The following is a 21870-nucleotide window of genomic DNA, read 5'->3' on the forward strand; positions in this document are numbered from 1 at the left end:
CTTTGGTCTTGGCCATAGTGGAGTTTGGAGTGTGACTGACTGACTGACTGACATTGTGGACAGGTGTATTTTTTACACCGATAATGAGTTAAAACAGGTGCCATTAATACAGTTAACAAGTGGAGTCTCGTTAGGCCTCGTTAGAAGAAGTTAGACCTCTTTGACAGCCAGAAATCTTGCTTGTTTGTAGGTGACCAAATACTTATTTTGGAAATAAATTATGTTAAAATCAAACAATGTGATTTTCTGTTTTTTTTTTCCTAATTCTGTCTCTCATGGTTGAGATTTACCCATGTTGACAATTACAGGCCTCTCTAATATTTTCAAGTGGGAGGACTTGCACAATTAGTGTTTGACCCAGGGGTCGCGTTAACCGAATATTTTCCGTCGTTGACCGATTTTTTAAAATGGTGACGGAAAAAACTGAAGTCCATCCGTCATTTTGACCGGTTGCAATTCCCACCCCAGACCACAGGGTGGCGAGTGAGCATATTAATTAGCTATTGTCTCTCTTGATGCATGACGTCGTTGGCCTTACTCTGAAAAATGTCAAGGCAACGGAGTGTCCGAAGTTTCTTCAAAAAGCCCCAAAACGACGATGGTGTTGATAAAAGAGGTGAAAAAACAGGGACTGCACAAGCGGGCACGCAATTCAAGTCCATGCGCACCAGGAGGAAAGTGTGAGACTACGTTCAGGCCACAGCAGGTGAACTGTTAATTTCATTGTTCCATATGCTACATATGGTAGGCTACCTACCTACTGGGGCCACAGTCAGCTGTTTTTGTCACTGCGGAGAAAAAGTTACTTATTCATCTGCTTGATGTGTGATGGCACGGTGTGGATTCTCTCTTAAGCTTGTTCGGACAGAATATTAATTTAAAATGAATGAAAACTAAATACTATTGAATATGTTGAAGCGGTATGCAATGTTAAGAGTAGAGGTGTGCAAAATTTCCGATTCTTAGATTATTCGCGATTCGGCCGTGGAAGATTCGAGAACGATTCACAAACATCCAAATTCCGATTATTGAAATATGCCAAGTAAAGCGGAAGTACAACACACTCAGCGCGCCGCGCGGTCAATGAGCAACGGAGCGAGAGTAGCTAAACATCATGCTTCTCATTACCCGGCCCCTCGGGTAATGCCAATGCTCAACTCACGGCTCTAGCTCAACTCATGCCACGAGATAAAAAAACACAACAACATACCTGAAGCTGCTACAAAAGTACGTCATCCACATAATGGTACGGTAGATATCATTTATATAAGACTAGATGCACTACGGTAGCGGTAGCGTTTGCAGCACATCTACAAAAAGCTAGATGCAGACGTAGGAAACGGCCGCCATCTTAAAGCAGTACACTTCTCTGCAAGGCTGTTGTAGCGAACCTTCCAAGCAAACCTAATTAACTTTTTATCTAAAATACTCCTAAATCGGTAAAATATTGACTTGAATCTATCTTTAAAATAGTTTTAAAACTTTCACATGTCGAAAGTTGACAAAAGGGCAATTATGGATTAACGGGAGCAATTTTAACAACTTTAACGGTTGATTCACAACATTAAATTAATTGAATGTAGTTTAAAGCTGCTGATACAGAATGGGGACTGGAGTTTTTTTATTTACTGTTATTTGTGTATATTTGTTTACTGCTATATGTTAACTTGATACTGAAATAGTAGTTTGGTTTAGCCTGAGAGTATTTTTGAACAATTTTTGAACTAATGTACAAAACATTTAAAAAAAAAAAAAAAAAAAAAAGGGGGGGGGGGTGCATCAATAATCGTTTTAGAATCGAATCGGACCATCTGAATCGTAATCGTAATCGAATCGTTAGGTGCCCAAAGATTCCCAGCTCTAGTTAAGAGTCTTGTTAGCTGTAGGCGCACTATCCTATTCCCCTCACTATCCACTTGCGGGGGCCTGCGCTTGTCAGTGACGTTCCTTATTCTCGCTATATGATTATACAACTTTAACATTTGTTAATAATACGCTCTGTGTGTAGTATCATCCATGGCTTTTCCTTTTTAAATGGGCACTTATAAGCGAACGCAAGAAGTAACAACGGGAACATTTTTAAACAGGCATTTCACGGGAGAGCATTTCGACTCTTCGGCCAATCATATAGCGAGAGCGAGTGGATAGTGAGGGGACCGCGCGCGGCTCTTAAGCGTCTCTGTCACGTGACTGTCGTAGCCGGTAACGCGCTCGGCCAAATGGACACACAAGTACGGAAGGTGAATTATGCCAAACAAATTGCTCACCACAATGTCATTATCATCATTTTAAAAATTTAAGTGACGGGTAAAAATAGATTATGACCGGATTTTTATGACCCTGTCAGTCAAAATGACAGACAACGAAAAAGTCTAGCGCAACCTCTGGGTTGACCTAATACTTATTTGCCCCACTGTATACTCTGGATACTGTACATTTACGACAAATGTCCGAAATATATGTATAATTGATAGTGATTGCTCTATTTTACGACTTTCACGTGTCCTTTCTCGCCAAAAGAAACCCCCTAAACAACAACAACGACAAGTCTATTCCAGGTTAACTAGAATAAGAAGCCTGAGGTTAGTGTTTAGCCCAATGTGTAACCTAACTGATACTCAATCAGCTTCCCTGTGACCCCTTTACAGGATAAGAAGTAGAAAACTGATGGATGTAGTAACGTGGTGTAATTTGTTTCATTGGCATTTTGGTTTGCTGATTGGATTTACCAAAACTAACATTTCGCACGCCATTTGAATTTCTGTAATGATCTTGTCCATTACACCAATCATTTAGAAATTCTGCTCTGGCCTCACCTCACTCAGATGAAAATCATTGGCACAATTTATCGACTTTTCAACAACATGACAAACTGAATGACAGAACCACCACCAGTGACATCAACACAAAGACAGCTGTCAGGCAATGAAACATTGATTTCGTTCCATTACATGCCCGTTGACATTGCACTTCACTTGTATGTCCTTCAGTAGCTACTGCTCTGTCACACAACTTCTGAGAGCCGCCATTGCAGAATGTCTAAATATAAAGAAAGATGCCAAAGGACGTGTCAGAAAGATATAAAATGTGCCACGGTTAAATGGTGATGATAAGGAATGTCTAAAAATGGCAACGGCACTTGAGAGCACCAGGCTGGGGGCCTTGACATGAGGCAACTGAGCACTTTAACCTACACTCATGTGAAAATGACAGCTTGAATAAGGATCAAACGGCAGCTATGCAGCTGCAGCGACTATATTTTGATATTATTGCTGCCTGGACACAAACGTCCCCAGAGTTGGACGCAAACAGACATTGGGAGGTGAGGTCGATTGAAAATAACCAGGTCAACCTTCAACAAAATTGCATTCAAAGCTGTTAGCAGCAACAAGCACAAAATTCCCACTATTCAGATATGTTTATTAAAAAAATAAAAATAAAAAATACATATTCGCAAGCTCTGTTATTGAAAACAACACATCACATCAGCAAATTGAGAATGCAAAACAAAATGAACTTCTTTATTAGGCAAATGCAAACAAAGCAAAGAGCAAGGCAGTGACAGTCATGCTTGCATCAATATACACTGAACGCATCAACTCTAAATCATGAGCGGTAGTTTTTATGTACTAACCACTTTCAGTTGTGCCTAAAGCAAAGTTTAGCGTGTGTGTGTGTGTGTTCAGTAATTTCAATTTTTTTTTGCTGAGTACATAAATCAAAGTGTTCACTCATAGTTTTGATACCTTGAGTGAGAATCTGAAATGTAAATACAGTAGCAGAGATAGACCGATGATCGTCCGGACCGATCATCAGCAGCCAATATTTGGAAATTTGATGTACAACGGCCTTTCTTTTAATCCGACTAGCCAATATGAAAAAATACGGGCTGTCAAATTTATCGCGGTGACAGGCAGTAATTAATTTTTTAAATTTTTAAATTTTTTAAATAAATCACGTGAAAATATTTGACGCAATTGACGCATGCACGGAATGACCCGTTCAGGCAGTAATTAATTTTTAAAATAAATCACGTGAAAACATTTGACGCAATTAACGCATGCACGGAATGACCCGTTCATGCGTTGCCTCAAGCAGTTTACACTGATGCCGTTTTAGCACATTGAGAGCGAAAAGGCATAGTAATGTGTAATGAGTGGACACAGGCGTTCATTGGACATCGCCTTTTATTGGCTTAAACTTTTGACAGCTACTAACGGTCATGGTTGCCCAACTTCCCATCATACATTTGGGCGGAGCAAGTGATGATCTTTTTCTTAACACGCTTACTTGAACACAACGCAGAACATATTGTATACCATTTGCAGCCACTACTAACAGTCAGGGTTGCCCAACTCCCCATCATGCATTTGGGCAGAGCAGGAGACGTTGTTTTACTTAACATGCCTAATTGAACACAACAAAGAACACATTGTACTGTATATCATTTGCAGCTGCCGCTGACAGTCATGGTTGCCCAATTTCCCATCAAGCATTTGGGCAGAACAGTTAAGTCGCTACAGTATGATTTAGTAAAAGCACAACAAAATTAATATTCCTATCTCTCAAAAAAAATAATGTTCACAATTGGAAAAGCGCTCAATGCAAAGAGAACTGGCATTCCCAATCCAAAATAGCTATGCAAAAAAATACACATAAAACTTACCCAGACTTTGCCTTGGCTAGATCTCTACTTAATTTAAAACTCGCCATTGACACCTTGTGGTGTATTTCAATCACTACCTTACGTAGTTAAAGACACTTTTGAAGAACGGTGGGGAGCCCGATGTGATGTCACCGCTCGGCGACGTCAACATTGGTGAGCAATTAGAAAAAAATTTACTATAACTTGCACTCAAATTTATCTTTTAAGAACTACAAGTCTTTCTATCTGTGGATCCCTTTAACAGAAAGAATGTTAATGCCATCTTGTGGATTTATTGTTATAATAAACAAATGCAGTACTTATGTACAGTATGTTGAATGTTTATGTCCATCTTGTCTTATCTTTCCATTCCAACAATAATTTACAGAAAAATATGGCATATTTTAGAGATGGTATGAATTACGATTAATTACAATTAATTAATTTTTAAGCTGTGATTAACTCGATTACAAATTTTAATGGTTTGACAGCCCTAGAAAAAAATCAATTTCAAAACTGTGTCGTATATTTGTTATTTCTATGATTAGTTTGTCCATTAGTCTAGACCCTTTCTTATATTCGCGGTTATATATTTTCTGTGGAAAAATGTCAGCTATTTAGGTGAACCTAAACCCACAGCCACAGCTCAACATTATTACCATCAGAACAAAAATAATGGAATTATTTTCCATAAAAAGCACGTATGTATGACTCGTATCATGTTTATATCATACACACACCCTCTTTCCCAACACAGACAGTAGCCAGAGAGAAAAAAACACATGTTTTACCACCACTAGACACACTAAACACGCTGGAGTTAACTCTCATAGCTGGTGGGAAATGTTCATGACTGTATTTACTAACCTTTAATTTTGTATAAATGCGAAATCATTATGGAGGTATTGCTTCCTCGGCAGCCACCCTCCGCAAACATGTTTCACATGTCGGTTGGCCCTCTTCCTCTAAGCCGCGGCCATATGTAACTTTTCTGTAGCCGAAGTATTCCCATACCAGCGATTTTGTTTTCTTTGATTGGTGGAAAAAGTTCAGGAGTTTCACCTTCTCTAGCCATCGTGCAGCACAGCTGACTTACTGACACTGAGCAACAACTGGTGGGGGAGGGTTGAGCCTTACAACTGCAAGCGAGGGATTTCTCCATGCATTTTTGGGACATAAAAAATAGCTAACACCTTAGGGACGGTATGACGAAAAAATTTTGCGGTTTTGAAACCTTGACGTTTTTTTTTATACCATGGCATACCTTGAACCGGCAATAAGCACATGTCTATTTCTGAATCCAGGAAATTCAGGCACTTCTGCAGATATTATTTTCTATTTGTGTGATTCAAAACATGATTGACGCATTTCAATGAAGTTCAGTGTTTGCATTATTCATTTTTTCACGGCAATGTTTACACTTTTACTGCAAATGAACATCGGCTCCAAAAATCGGTCATCGGCCCCTCGAACTACTAATGATCGGTATCGGTCCTGAAAAACCCATATCAGTTGATCTCTACTAAATAGTCAGTAAAGTGAAGAGAACGCACAGTACAAGGTGTGTCCAGACTTTTGGCCTGTACTGTTAATTTTTGATTACTCAAATCTATAGTATGTCCACATGTGAGTATTTTTAAGACCGTGGAGGGGCTCAGTGGGGTAAGGAAAGAAACTAGAGTGCCAGAAGTCAAGTCTCCAAACACAAGCAGCTACAATAAAATTAAAAAAAACAGAAGTACAAGCTCAATTTTTCTCTGGTCATTTTTAACAAAGCAAATGTTGCTGGATGATTATAAAAGTCTCTGGTTGAACTCAGAACCACGGATGAAAATGCCTCCCGTAGATGTTAATACGATAAGATCACTGATTCAGTCATTTTGCTGTCAATCAAAAAGGGATTCAGCATCAGACAGATCATCTAATCATCATGCAGAGAACCAGAGCGTACGGGCCAGCCCAGCCCTGCCCACTGCCCATGGCCCACTAGAGACGCACAGCTTCCGATGGACGGGATAAACCGAGCCTTTAGCCAATGAATTATCTCGTTTCGCTGTAGTAGAACAATGCACTCTCAACTCTGGAGACACAAAGCTTCCACACTGTTTAAAGGACTGTGAAGCTGCGTGAATGAATGAAAAGCAAGCCACATACAGTGATATGAAGCTAATTACAAAGTTGAGCATGTTGCAGTGCATATTTAGTCAATGACATGTAACCACAACAGTATTCTTATACAATATGCACTTATTTTTTGACATTTTGGGGTAAACTGAGCTTCCTTTGCAGTCTTAGAGCAACTGCCACTGATCTTATTACATCTCAATAAATAGTGATACCCTTCCAGCCATTCAAGTTTAAATGGATTTGCTGGACAGTGAATGTTAATTGTCATTTTACAAATTCCGAAAAAGGCAACTTTCTATTTAAATGAGTCAAAATGGAAACACCAGGCCCCACGGAGTCCTACCAGGTTTGATGCAGACGCCTCAGCAAATGAGAGTCCTCTGGGGATGATGAGGATGTGATCTTGCTCTTTGCTGACACGGCCCTTTGGAGAAAGAATATACAGCTTGTATTTCTCCAGAGTATGCTGAGACAAATTCAAACCGACAGCAAAACAATTCTGCTTATTGATCAATATATATTCCTTCTTTCCAGTCAAGACATGTGATATTTAATCCTGGACAGTATAATTTTGTATTACTGCACAAATGTAAAGCAAGGAGTGGGCTAACTTTTTAGTACAACGGCCTGATTTCATTTTGAGGATGGATAATTTGGTCAGGGCATTTGTAGATGACGTCAGTCTGTTCCGTACTGCTTATCCTCACTAGTGTCATGGGAGTGCTGGAACTAAATATGGGCAGTAGGTGGGGTACTGAATTGGTTGCCTGCCCTAGGTATGTGTATGTGCATGATTCGTCTTGTTGTGCCCTGCGATTGGCTGGCAACCGATTCAGAGTGTACCACGCCTACTACCCGTAGTTACCTGGGATAGGTTTTAGCAACTCCGCTACACTTGTGAGGATCAGCGGCTCAGAAGATGAGTAAATGATGTTCTACTTATAGTACTTATATGTTGCCAATCAAAAATGCGCATTCCCTCCAACAGGCACAAATTGTGCAATGAGATGGATCTGTTTTTACCTTTTATGATCATTATGCAACATCTACAAAAACACCAAACTATCAAATTTGATGCAAATTTGGGATTTTTAATTTCATTGGACCATTAAATTAAATTTACGACAGCTCCAGCAGATGGAGCTGTGGCAAAACACTACTATACAGTGCATGTCACAACTTTGTCCAGAATTTTTTTTTTTATGTGACATGTACAGTGATCCCTCGTTTTTCACGGTTAATGGGGACCAGAACCCGCTGCAACAAGTGAAAAACAGCGAAGTAGCCCCCACCTTCCAATTTTTGTGTGTGTGTGTTCAATCTATTTATTTAGATTTAGCATGGAAAAGAGATACACATCAGACATGTTTTATCACCCCCCCCCCCCAAAAAAACAACTTATGTATATAAATAGGGTTGTTCCGATCATGTTTTTTTGCTCCCGATCCGATCCCGATCGTTTTAGTTTGAGTATCTGCCGATCCCGATATTTCCCGATCCGATTGCTTTTTTTTGCCCCCGATTCAATTCCAATCATTCCTGATAATTTTTCCCCATCATATACATTTGGGCAATGCATTAAGAAAAAAATGAATTAAACTCGGACGAATATATAAATTCAACATACAGTACATAAGTACTGTATTTGTTTATTATGACAATAAATCCTCAAGATGGCATTTACATTATTAACATTCTTTCTGTGAGAGGGATCCACGGATAGAAAGACTTGTAATTCTTAAAGGATAAATGCGACTTTGTATATTGTGACTAAATATTGCCATCTAGTGTATTTGTTGAGCTTTCAGTAAATGATACTATAGCCATTTAACTTCTGCCCAAATGCATGATGGGAAGTGCAACCATGACAGTGCGTCGTGGTACCAATTGATATATCTTCTCTGAGTTGGGAAACAACATAGGGTGTTAAGAAAAAGATCAACTACTACCTTTCTTCCCCACATTGCTTCCCACGATTATTCTAATCATTGGGATAGGGATTGTAAGGCTTTAGCCATTTAAAAAAAGGCTCCAAAGGCTGCCAAAATTCACTCTACTCATTTTACGCTGCCTTTTAGCTCTATATGTTGTATGGGTAAAACGGTGCCATTATAGATTGAAAGCGACAATGCGTGAGTGGGTCGTGCAGCGCATGCGTTGATTGCGTTAAATATTGTTATGTGATAAATGTAAAAAATATTAATTCTCGCCGTTAACGCGATAAATTTGATAACCTTACCTTAAGCTTACACTAAAGACTCTGGAAGAGTGTAACACATTATGTCTGTAACGTTAAATACAATTAGAAAACGATTTAATTAAAAAATATTTATATATTAAAAAAAGGCATGTCCGATATTTTTGCCGATTCCGATACCTTGAAAACGACGTGATCGGACCCAATCGATCGGCATCCCGACATCCCTCTCTCTCTCTATATATATATAAATATAACGTATATATATAACATATATATATATATATATATATATATATATATTTAATAAATGGTTTTTAAGCACTTCAAATGTAATAATTATGATAGGTTTTAAACATGTTACTGTCCCACCTAATTATTTTTAAACAAAAATTATTGTCTTAAATGATTCATTGAGTGGGTCCTTTAAATCCGCTCAAGCTGCTCACTTACACACAATGAGTTGCTACAGCAACTGTTTAACAAGTTAACCCCTTTTTGCCAAATGTATCACATTTGATACACTTAGAATTTCATGATTTTGAGACTAGTTCAGAATTTGGAAATATCTTTCCTCAAAAAAAAAAAAAAAATGGATGCAAGTCAACTCATGCATCTGCAGGTTCCATGAGGGGGAAAAAAAGGATTTAGCAAGGTTTATAGATATTAGAGCACTTATTACGCATATTTTTTTTTTTTCATTTTTACAAATTTAAAAAAAAGGTTTCGTTAAGACCTTATTTTTCAAATTTTGTGATTCTCTGACAATTGCTTCATACTGCAGGCATTAAAGGGTTAAACGATGATTGACGCATGCGGCGCTTTGGAGTTTCAGTTTCCAAGCGTCTCTGACTAGCTCAAACCTTAGCGTCTGTCAGTCATCTTTAAATTTGACCAAGATAAGCAGCAGGAGCGAGAGTGTGAGACTACGTGATCGGATCGGGACAGCTCTATAAAATACTGCATTTGTATTAATTTTTTTTATTTATTAATTTTTTAAATTGGAAAAAAAAAAAAAAAAAAAAAACAGCGATGGACTGAGGGCACAAAGTTTGAAGCACGAAGGAATGAGGGGTCACTGTACTGTAGAAGGACTATCCGAAAATAAAAATAAATGAATGAATGAGTGAATGAATGAATAACAGGTGTCCTGCCCATCTGTACTGTTGTTTTGTAAAGTCTTACTGTGATATAGGAGCTGGCAAAGTGGGCCCAGTTAAACAGGTCCACGAGTCTGTAGAGGCTGGCCAGTTTACAGCGTGTCAGCTTCTCTCCTTTCACCATGGTGCTCGCTTCTACGTTGTACATGTCGTTAATAGGTGTGACCATTCCCAAACCTGAATAGGAAAATTGATAGGAAAAAAAAAACACATGGAAAAGTTTTATGATGAGTGACGTGCTGTGTTTCATGAGATAAATCATGTAATACATCATTTACTGCGACAGCCTTCTGTGATATACAAACTTTCAAAAAATAAGTTTCTCTGATCCGTTTAACATATGATTCAGCATTTAGTTTCACATTCCACACGTGCGGTTGGAAGCAGTTTGCAAGTCATAACTCAAAAAGGATCAAAAGTGAGAGAAAACCGCATGGCTCGTCTAGGCCCAAAGAAGCACGTAAGCTTTCAGAGGAAAAAAAAAAAACATTTCATTCAGTGCCAGCCAATGTATAGAGTGAAGAAAATAAATATTTGAACACCCTACTATTTTGAAAGCCCTCCCACTTAGAAATCATGGAGGGGTCTGAACTTTTCGTTTTAGGTGCATGTCCACTGTGAGAGAGAGAATCTAACACGACAAATCCAGAAATACCAAGATATGATTTCTTTAATGCTTTTTTTTTTGGTGTGTGATACAACTGCAAATGAGTATTTGAACACCTGAGAAAACTAATGTTAATATTTGGTACAGTAGCCTTTGTTTACAATTACAGAGGTCAAACGTTTCCTGTAGTTTTTCACTGGGTTTGCACACACTGCAGGAAGGATCTTGTCCCACCCATCAGTCAGGTTCCTCGGCTGTAGCTGAGAAACACTGAGTTTGAGCTCCCTCCAAAGGTTTTTTATTGGCTTTAGGTCTGGAGACCGGCTAGGCCATGCTAGAACCTTGACATGCTTCTTACGGAGCAACTCCTTGTGCTTTGGGTCATTGTCATGTTGGAAGACACGACCCATCTTCAATGCTCTGACTGAATGAAGGAGGTTGTTCCCCAAAATCTCACAATACAGGGCCCCAATTATCATATTTTTAATAAACAGTGCACTCGTCCTGTCCAATTCACCGAAAAACACCCCGAAAGCATGATGCTACAACCCCCATGCTTCACAGCAGGGATGGTGTTCTTGAGATAGTACTCATCGTTCTTCTTCCTCAAAACACGGTTAGTGGAATTATGACAACATTTTTTTTATCTTACTCTCATATGACCACAAAACCTGCTCCCATGACTCCTCTGTATCATTCAAATGGTCATAGGCAAACTTAAGATGGGCCTGACATGTGCTGGTTTAAGGAGGGGAAACTTCCATGCAGTGCATGATTTCAAACCATGATGTGTAGTGTATAACCAACAGTAACCTTGGAAACGGTGGTCCCAGCTCTTTTCAGGTCATTGACCAACTCCTGTCGTGTAGTTCTGGGATGATTCCTGACCTTACTTAGGATCAATGAGACCCCACGAGGTGATATCTTACATGGGGCTCCACTCCGATTGAGAATGACCATCATCTTTAGCTTCTTCCATTTTCTAATGATTTCTCTAACAGTGGAACTTTTTTACTACACTGCTTGGCAATTGCTCCGTAGCCCTTTCAAGCCTTTTGGAGGTGAACAATTTTGTCTCTGGTCTCTTTGGACAGCTCTTTGGTCTCGACCATGTTAGTAATTGGAGTCTTCCTTATTGTATGGGGTGGACAGGTGTCTTTATTAGGGGTGTGACAAAATATCGAAATGGTGATATATCGTGATACTTTGTATCCCAAAAGATTATCGATATGCTCCTGCCAAGAATCGAGATATCGTTTTAAAAAGGTGTCAGTGTCACTGAAAAAAAAGGGGACCAACAAGTTGCTACCAAAATCTTCCACCATAATAGTGTCTCGGATAACTCTAAGCCTGCCATTGACGGTGCTCGACGCCCAATCCATTTAGACAGGGATCGTTCGTTCATTCGAAATAGGGCTGCAGCTATCGAGTATTTTAGAAGCCTATTAATCGATGAACTATTTATTTCGAATGATCAAGGAATCGGATAAGGGACATAAAACATTAAAATACCTGAGCTGAGCCTAACATGGTATACAGTACATATAGAAAAAGGATCTATGTACAAAAAAAGAACAATTGGCTAACTTACATAGCAAAAGTCCGCTAGCTTAAATGCTATAAAATGCTAACACTTTTTTACAATGATCTTAACAAATGGCTCAAACACATATTCCCACAAAAAATGGCTAAATATATCTAAAATAAATTACAAATGCATTCAAAAAAAATATTAGCTCAAACAAAAACTTATGTTGGTCTTAACAGGGAGCAGATGGATTCAGCCATGTGAAATGAGGTAGACTAGAGGGCCGTGTATCCACCCAAATCAATGAAGATAAATGCAAACACTTTCAAAACAAACCATTACAACGCCACTTTAATTAAACGATTACTCGAAGCAGCAAAATTTAATTTGAATCTTTTTTTCTAATCAAATACTCAAGTTAATCGATTAATCGTTGCAGCACTAATTCGACACCAGAACATTTGCAGTTATGCTGTCCGATTTTTCAGGGCATTTACAGGTAACTTGCTGTTCATTTACAGGTCACTTCCTGTTGAGTTTGAGTCACCACCTAATCATTTGGGTGATTCCCAGGTCACTTCCTGTTCTGTAACTCAAAATAAACAGGAAGTGGCCCATAAAATACACCCAAAGCAGCGATTCATTCGCTACCATCCCTCCCACTTCAAACGGATTGGACGTCTACTAGGGAGAAACTCATTCCAATTCACAGCAGAAACTTGTTTTTCTGTTTATTTGTTGTTTGTAGAATAACCTCGAATGATTTCCTGACCAATGTATCGATAATCGCTGTATCGCCATATTGTCAGATCATAGTTATCGTGAGCTTTGTATCGCAAATCGTATCGTATCGTGAGGTAACAAGAGGTTCCCACTCCTAGTCTTTATGCTGCCATTGGCCTCAAAAAGTGCATCTGATTCAGGATAATACATGGAGTGGAGGTGCAATTTTAAAAGGCGTACTAACAGGTCTTTCAGGGTCAGAATTCTAGCTGATAGGCAGGTGTTCAAATTAGGCATGTGCCGGTTACCGGTTTCACGGTTTAGCGTGGTGTGAAAACGTTGCGGTTTCAAAACCACTAAAATTTTCCGTCAGACCGTAGTACGGTATTCGCTATTTTTCATGTGTCAAAAATGCAGCCAGAAGTGGCTTGGCGCGGCAGCGCTCACCCCCTCTCGTTTGTTGCTGTGTGTGAAAGTGATGCTATCGGCTAGACAGCCAGTGAACCCAAAAACAAATACTCCAAACATAAGGTACTTTTCTTCAATTTATTGAGCTCTCAAATCATGGTAAGTGGAATATACAAAATGAATACATTTAAAACATTGTACAATTGTATTTTTCCATGTGTGAGTAGCTTCAACAGATTAGCACCATGAAAAGTTCGCCAAAAACTAAAACACACATTTTCCTCTCAAATTCAATATAAAAACTAACTAAAAGCTTACAAAGACGAACGTTAGCCTAGGCTTAGCTGGGAGAGCAACTTCGTCGAGTGTTACAGCCGCAGAGTGAGAAAACAAGCTTGATTCGCTTGAATGAAGGGGTAAAGGGGATAGCATCAAAGATCGCTAATTGCGAAAGATGCTCTTGCCCTAAGCACAAATCCACGTTCGCTGGATCAAGGAGAGGTCTCACTCCCTATGTTTTTGTTTTGTTTTGTTTTGTTTTGTTTAGATGAAACCTTTCCACAACAGTATTTACACTTTAAACTAACTTATACATTTGTAACTTATGAATTCTTTGTTTTTTAACACATAGGCATGACATCATGTTGACTAGAGCTGACACAGTGGCTGAAAATGGCGAAACTTCACTTGAGCTTTTCCACCCTCAAAATAAAGTCATGCAGTAAAATTTTTTAAAAATTTGAATCAGAAGTGTTTTTACTTTTTTATGGAAATTATTTTGTTCTTGCTCTAATCTTGAGCAACTTAAACTGTGGCTGTGGGTATAGTCTATAAGTTATATTTATTTTAATTTTATTTAAAATATGTTTTTTTTTAATTGATAATTTATTTTAACAATATATTCATGTTCCAATTTGCAACTATGTTCTGAAAATTTTTCTTAAAAAATCCTGTTCAATGGATTTTTTTTTTAACCCATACATTTCAAAATAACACATTTTGGAGCTATAATTGCAATACCGTGGTACCGTGAAACCGTGGTATTTTTGCCCACGGTTATTGTACCGTCCAAATCTCATACCGGCACATGGCTAGTTCAAATACTTATTTGCAGCAGTATCACACAAATAAATTGTTGAAAAAAATCATGTATTGTTATTTCTGGATTTTTCTTTTTAGATGATCTCTCCCACAGTAGACACGCACCTACGATGAAAATTTCAGACCCCTCCATGATTTCTAAGTGGGAGAACTTGCAAAGTAGCAGGGTGTTCCAATACTTATTTTCTTCACTTCATGCATAATATTCACAGAGTCTGTGCTGTAGTAGTTGATAAAGTTTATATTAAAAACACCCTTTAATGGCAATAGACGTCCAGTCCTTTCTGACTGGGAGAGGCTGGCAACGAATGATTGCCAAAAAGAGTTAAAATATGCTTTTGTTTTTAGGGGAAAAACTGTTGATCTTTGGGCGTGGACAACATGTGGTTTATATTGTTGACAGGTTGCCATAGTGAAAGATCACAAGGCGATGAGTACTTACTGAGTGGGGAAGTGTTGTAACCCGCCATTGAACTCGCCATGAAGAAGTCAGCAATTTGTCTAAGTGCCAAAAGACCGGTGGGGTTGTTCCCTTTGCGCTGCTGCTCTTGGATCAGACCCTCCAATTCCTCCTTAAAAGCCTGAGGATGAAAGTTAGCAGAGGATAACATTAGATGACTGATGTCAAACTCAAGACCCGGGGGCCAGGTCTGGCCTGCTACATCATTTTGTGTTGCCCATCACATCATGTTTCTCACCAAAATAATATTCAAATACATTTTTGGGAGTCTTCAATGAAAGATCGAGGACTACAGAGATCAGAATATCTACTTAAAAAAAAAAAAAGAAATTATTAAATAGATATTTATTAAAAAATAAAATTAAAATATTTAGTTTTTTCCCCCTCTTTTTATTTATTAAATCCATTCATTCATTTTCCATGCCGCTTATCCTCACGAGGGTCGTGGAGGTGCTGGAACCTATCCTGGATAACTACGGGCAATAGGTGGGGTACACCCTGAATTGGTTGCCAGCCAATCGCGGCCCCGTTGCTGGGCTATGGGAGGAAGGATTGGCTGGGGAAGGGCCGTGATGGGATTCACTTATGACTAGGTGAAATTAGACACACTCAAGTAGAAAAAGTCGATGTCAGGATTAGCGATCAGGCAGCATAGAACAGGATGCCAAAATACTCACACTCACAAGGGATTCACACAAATACCATATTGGCCCGAAAATAAGACGACCCTGATTATAAGACGACCCCCTCCTTTTCAAGACTCAAGTTTGAAAAAAAAGACTTTTTGAACACCAAATTAATTTTTATACAGAAAATAATTACAGTACATCTGAAACAAATGATTATAAAATTATATTTGAGAGAAAAAGCATGCTATTTTGCCTCATTCAAATCTTAATATCTGAACATTTAAATATGCAAACTAAAGTGCACTCACATTCGTAAACGAATGCCTTCTGGTTTTTGAAATGCAAATAAACCAATCTATTGTGATAAAACAACAAAATTGCAAAAACTGCAATAACCATCAAAGTGAGGTCTAACTGTAACTGTAGTCTTGAAACAAATCTGAATAAGGAAAAACATTGCAAAAAAATAATGCAAACTGGTTAAACTTGAGAGAAGCTGAGATCTGTCATGACAGAACATCGCTTCAATGATATCTGGTGCCATCTAGCGTCGTGAATGGGTATGAGGTCTAGACCGCGGATATAAGACGACCCCCACTTTTTCAGTCTTATTTCAATGCAAAAAACACCGTCTTATATTCGGGCCAAAACGGTACTGGGTTCTACTCCACACATGGCTGATTTGTGGACACTCTACCCCTCTCAATCTTATCTTTCTGACACCACCCCCCGTCCTCTTTCTCCTTGGTCATCAGGCCTCCCACATGGCTTCAACTGGAAATACAACCAGCTAACGATAGCACTATCATATTCATAGTCAGTGTAGGCGTTCATTGTATTTCTTGTTGTTGTTTGTGCTTCTTCTGTAACTCTCTCCTTCTCTTTTTTCTTCTGTCCCCCAATAACTCCTTCCTGTTCGCCGCTTTTTCCTAATAAACGAGGCACGTTGAATGATCACAATAGGAGTATGTCATACTTCCGTGTCATCTATTAAAACTGTTCAAACCAATCGGCCACTCAGATCCCATTATCCGTGTCAATCAGCGGAACAGCAAAGGTAAAAAAACAAAAACAAAAACAACCAACTACAATTCAACAACCAAACAACCATTCATGCACATACTCATACCTATAGACAGTTTAGAGCAGGGGTCCCCATCTGCCGGGCCGCACGGACACAATAATTTATTAACACCGCATTCTGGCCGAATTAACCCTGTGCCCCTGTTTAACACACCAATATCCCTGTCTACTCTAGATATAATACTACAGGATAGATTAGAATGTCGTCATAGAAATCCATTGATTGGATTTCTAGCCGTACATCTTGTTTTGTGTATATTGTGTGCTTGTCCTCGATAATAACCTATTTCTGGCCGCGGGTGCAGCACATTTGTTCCCGGAAATAATTAGCCCCCACACGAGCAAAGATGACTGGAAAACAGGCGTCTATGGAGATATTTTTTACGGCGAAAAGGGCACCTGACGAGCCAGAAGATGAGCCTACAACCTCGAAGACCCACGAACTGCGAAGGAGTGGAATCGTGACCCGTTCGTGAATAAACCGAGCGATTCGAGCATGTCTGTGCAACAGGAGGATCAGCTTGGAGAGATCGCAAATGACGGCGACCTTAAACGTACATTTGAGACAACAACTCTACCGAGGTTCTGGATTCAAGTCATTCCGGAATATCCTGACATCACTACGAGAGCATTGAAAACCTTGCTACAATTTCCAAGTCCAACATCATATCTTTGTCAAGCGGGCTTCTTCATTAATGCTTAACGACAAGGTGAAGTCATTAATAGTGAGAGAGCAGTGTGCAGTTGATGTGTGCAGCTAACATGGCAGGATGTATCTTAGGAGAACTTTTCTACATGCCCTTCCATGATCAAACGTAAGTTAATATTCCTTTCTTTAAAGAATGTTTGTTGTGTTTATTTTGGAATCGCTGCATTTGCGGCCATGTTTAACGTTACGCGCATGCGCAGAACCGCATTGTTGCAATTTTTGATGGGTTGCAAAATTTGTCAGAACACCGGTCCGTGAAAAAAAGACCCAAATCACACCGGTCCGTGGTGTAAAAAAGGTTGGGGACCCCTGATTTAGAGTGTTCAATCAGCCTACAACTAAGCCTGTCGTGATATGCAATAAAGCAAATTATCACACGGTAAATAAAATGAGGGCGGTTATTTTCCCAGCTGCGATTTATCGCTGTCACAATATCCGTGGTTGAATAGGTTCATTTTTTTTTTTTTTTTTTTTTTTTAAAAACAGGCAATAATATCGCAATAATTTATGAGACAATATAATGCCTACTAAAATTTGTTATCGCGACAGGCCTACCTACAACGCATTTTTGAGATGTAGCAAGAAACTGGGGTCCTCGGAGAAAACCCAAGCAGGCACAGGGAGAACATGCAAACTCTACACAGGAAGGCCGGAGCCTGGGATTGAACCATTGATGTCAGAACTGTAAGGAGGATGTGCTACCCACTCGGCCACCGTATTATATGATATTTATTAAATTAAAAAGTAAAATACATTTCAAAAAGAATATTTTTTATTTTTTGAGTCAAAAAATATGGCTTACGATAAATAGTTTAATAAAAATAAATATAATCCAATTATAATTTAAAAAAAAAAAATACAAATTCAAAAAAAAAAAAGTAAACACTAAATATAGATGATTTTTAAAAAATGGATATAAGTATACAAATAAATAATATATATAACATAAAAGTATGTATAGTATAAAAGACATTAAATATAATACAATGATCCCACGTTTTAGACGGTTAATGGGGACCAGAACCCGCCGCCATAAGTGATTTTTTTTTGTGTGTGTGTGTGTGTCTTCAATATATTTATTCAGATTTAGCTTTGGAAAGAGATACATTTATGACATAGAATTAGGTAGCATGCACAGACTTAGGTAGCATGCATGTTTAATTATGTATTTCGGAGGGGGTTGTTCTTCCTTTCTCTCTGTCCCCCCAAAACTCTTTTCTGTCCGCTGCTTTCTCTGAATGACCAACAAGATTTAAACAACCACAATGCGAGTACACCAAACTGCCATGTGGCACATTAAACTCTTCAGTCTATAATAACACTCAGATCCCATTCTAAGAAGCTGAACACGACAGGAATAAAAAAAGGGGAAACCATAACTATAAAATGGCTAGCGGCAAAAAAATGAGTTTGGCACGCCTGCATGCTTAGATGATGTGATAAGGTAGTGTGTACATTTTCCTGAACATCTGGATGAATAATGGCACACGTTTGTGTGAAAAAATAGTGGAGAATGTCGGATCAGAGCACATGAAGAGACAGTAGAAGAATTACTGTGGGAATATGAAGTGAGACACAAGAAGCGCTTAATCACAGATTAGTCATGCTCTTTGGGCGTCAGCAGGAAAGCAGCCTTATTAGTGAAGCTGATTGGCTGCTTGGTCAACAAGCATAGACATGATTGGCTAAATTGCTAACAGCATGTACACTCTTTTGTGTGTTGTGTGGCTAATCTTTAACTTTACACCACAGCCACCTCCAAAACCTGTAAAAGTGCATATTAACATGTTCTTGTGAAACCACGTGACTACAAACATCCAAAAAGTGACACTAGTCATAAACCTGACGCTGGTGACTCAATTCTAGAAAAATGGCTGCATTATTTATTGATTCAGTGAGGAAATCACTAAAGTGAGAAATCATCTAATTAAATTATTTCAGAAATAAATCTAAATCTAAATATTTTTGTTTTTACTGCAAATATTTTCAAAAGTTTATCTGCAGAGTAGGAGTGGGATCCTCTTGGTACCTCATGATACGATACGATTTGCGATACTAAGCTCACGATAACGACATAAGCGGATTTTAAGGGGGGGGGGAGCCCCCGGGGCCGAAAAGTGTCATTGCATGTAATTGACTTGAATTGACTTGTAATTGAAAAAATAGAGGAGGGCAATTTTATTTTTCAAATGATTTTTTTCTTTGATTGAATTTTTTTTTATTTTTTATTGAAGCAACTTTTTGGGGGATTAAATGATTTAGATACAAATGTCCTACCCATAATATGGCCCAAACACAAAAAGGATTGCTTCAATCAAAGAAAACTTTTGAAATGAAAACTTTCTCAAACAAAAAATCTCAAATATTTTTTCGCATTCAAAAACTTTTTCCATGATTGAAATTTTTCTTTTTTAATTTAAGTGATTTTTCTTTTTGAAAATATATATGAATTTTTTTGAAGCAACATGTTTTTTGAGTGAATGATAAAGACAAAAATATCCCAGCCAAAATGTGGCCCAAACAAAAGTCAACACTACTTCAATCAAAAAAATTGATTCAATGGAAAAAAAAGACTTCAAAAACAAACAAAAAAAATCAATCAAAGAAAAAATAGTTTTCAAATGCATTTTTTTTTTTATTTCAAATTTATTTTTGCATTCAACCACTTTTTTTTTTTTTTTGATTGAAGCGACTTTTTTTTGGATTGAAGCAACTTTTTTTTTTTTTGATTGAATAATAAAGACCCAAATCTACCTCCATATGGTTCTGCCTGGGGTAACTACATTGGCACGACACCGGCGGGCGTGTCATATTCAATGGATGACGATCTTGACGAAAATTATTGCCTAAGCAGCCTGATTTAAAGTTCCCCTCAAGAATGATGGGAAACAAAAAACGCTCATTGCCAACTTATTACTATAAATATTCTTGTAAGTTAATTTTATTGCTGACACTGCATTTTGGGGTCATCAACATGTTGTGCCCCCCCCGCCCCAAAAGTCAAACTCCGCCTATGGATTACGATGATCTGACGATACAACAATTATCAATACATTGGTCAGGAAATCATTCAAGGACATTATACAAACAACTAATAAACAGAAAAACAAACTTTTGCTGTGAATTGGAATGAGTTTATCATTAGTAGACGTCCAATTCGTTTGAAGTGGGAGGGAGGCAGCGAATGAACGAATGTTCGTTCGTTCGTTCGTTCGTTCGAACGTCTATGGCCGGTAGTGGCAGCCAAAGCCAGGCAATGGGGTAATTTTGGGCCATTTAAGGTCATTTACCTGTTCATTTTCATTTACTGTTGATTTTGGGGTATTTTATGGGTCTCTTCCTGTTTATTTTGAGTTACAGAAGAGGAGATTACCAGGGAATCACCCAAATGAATAGGCAGTGACTCAAACTCAACAGAAAATTACCTGTAAATGCCCTAAAATGAACAGTAAGTAACCTGTAAATTCCCTGAAAATCGGACAGAATAACTGAATGCTCTGGTTTCGAATGAATGAACGTTCCCAGTCTAAATGGATTGGGCGTGGAGCACAGTCAATGCAGCCTTAAAATGAACTGAGACACAATTAGGGTGGAAAATATTGGTAGCAACTTGTTGGTTGTCAGGGAAGCTCAAATTTGAACTCCAAGACAAATGTTACTTCGATAGCTTGATTAGAGAAATGAATACGACCCCAACCATGGATTGCTTTGCTTCGATGGCTTTGTGAACAAGAGCTCTCGGGTACAAAATGATGTAATTCAGCCAGGAGCTGTGATCACCCAGAGTACGAAGAAGTACAATAGAGGCCGAAGCCCACCGTGAAACAAAACTTACTAAGAAACGAAACTCATCATCTCACAAACCTGGGTATTTTTCCATACAAAACCATCTTTGAGCTGAGACCTTGAGCACTGGTCCCGGCTAGAACGAAGATAAGCTTAGTATGATAAGCCAAAGTCGCTCACTGTATTCATTCAGGGCATATTGGAAAACAGGAACATAACAGTCCATATTTGGACATATTGTGATACAGTCTATGGGAAGGCACACTCAAACAGGTTAATATAATAATGTTCTATGCTACAATAAACATTAATAAAATTCTGTCACATTTGTTCATTTTTATTTTATTTTTTTTTAGACATTGACACCTTTTCAAAACGATATCTCGATTCTTGGCAGGAGCATATCGATAACCTTTTGGGATACAAAGTATCATGATATATCACCATTTCGATATTTTGTCACACCCCTACTGCAGACAGTAACATTTCTATCACTTTGTGCACATCAAGTTTTAAATCTCGACAAAAGCTTGGTCTTTTATCAGTTTTCAAATGTTTTGCTGCTTAAAAATGTGAGATTGCATACCGTATGTTCACAAGGAGATGAAAATCTTTCTAATCATGAGGAACGAAACACTAGCTTTACTAACCACACAATCATTAACAGAACAGACCCGTGTGAGGGCGTTTTTCTAAAAAGTGGAGCA

The 21870-nt window shown here is 38.4% G+C and overlaps 1 protein-coding gene across 5 annotated transcripts in view; it reads right to left on the reverse strand.

Annotated features, from left to right (window-relative positions):
- The window catches only part of add3a (adducin 3 (gamma) a), a 191182-nt gene that overhangs the window by 65395 nt on the left and 103917 nt on the right, over positions 1–21870 (reverse strand). For all 5 annotated transcript variants that reach the window (XM_057844312.1, XM_057844313.1, XM_057844314.1 and 2 more), the window contains exons 3-5: positions 14939–15077; positions 10155–10306; positions 7116–7196 (exon numbers count right to left, since the gene is read on the reverse strand). In XM_057844312.1, coding sequence (XP_057700295.1) covers positions 7116–7196; positions 10155–10306; positions 14939–15077 — 372 coding nt within the window. The remainder of the gene's footprint in view (positions 1–7115; positions 7197–10154; positions 10307–14938; positions 15078–21870) is intronic.

Source organism: Corythoichthys intestinalis, chromosome 8, assembly GCF_030265065.1.
Source record: "Corythoichthys intestinalis isolate RoL2023-P3 chromosome 8, ASM3026506v1, whole genome shotgun sequence".
In the NCBI taxonomy this organism is placed as follows: Eukaryota; Metazoa; Chordata; class Actinopteri; order Syngnathiformes; family Syngnathidae; genus Corythoichthys; species Corythoichthys intestinalis.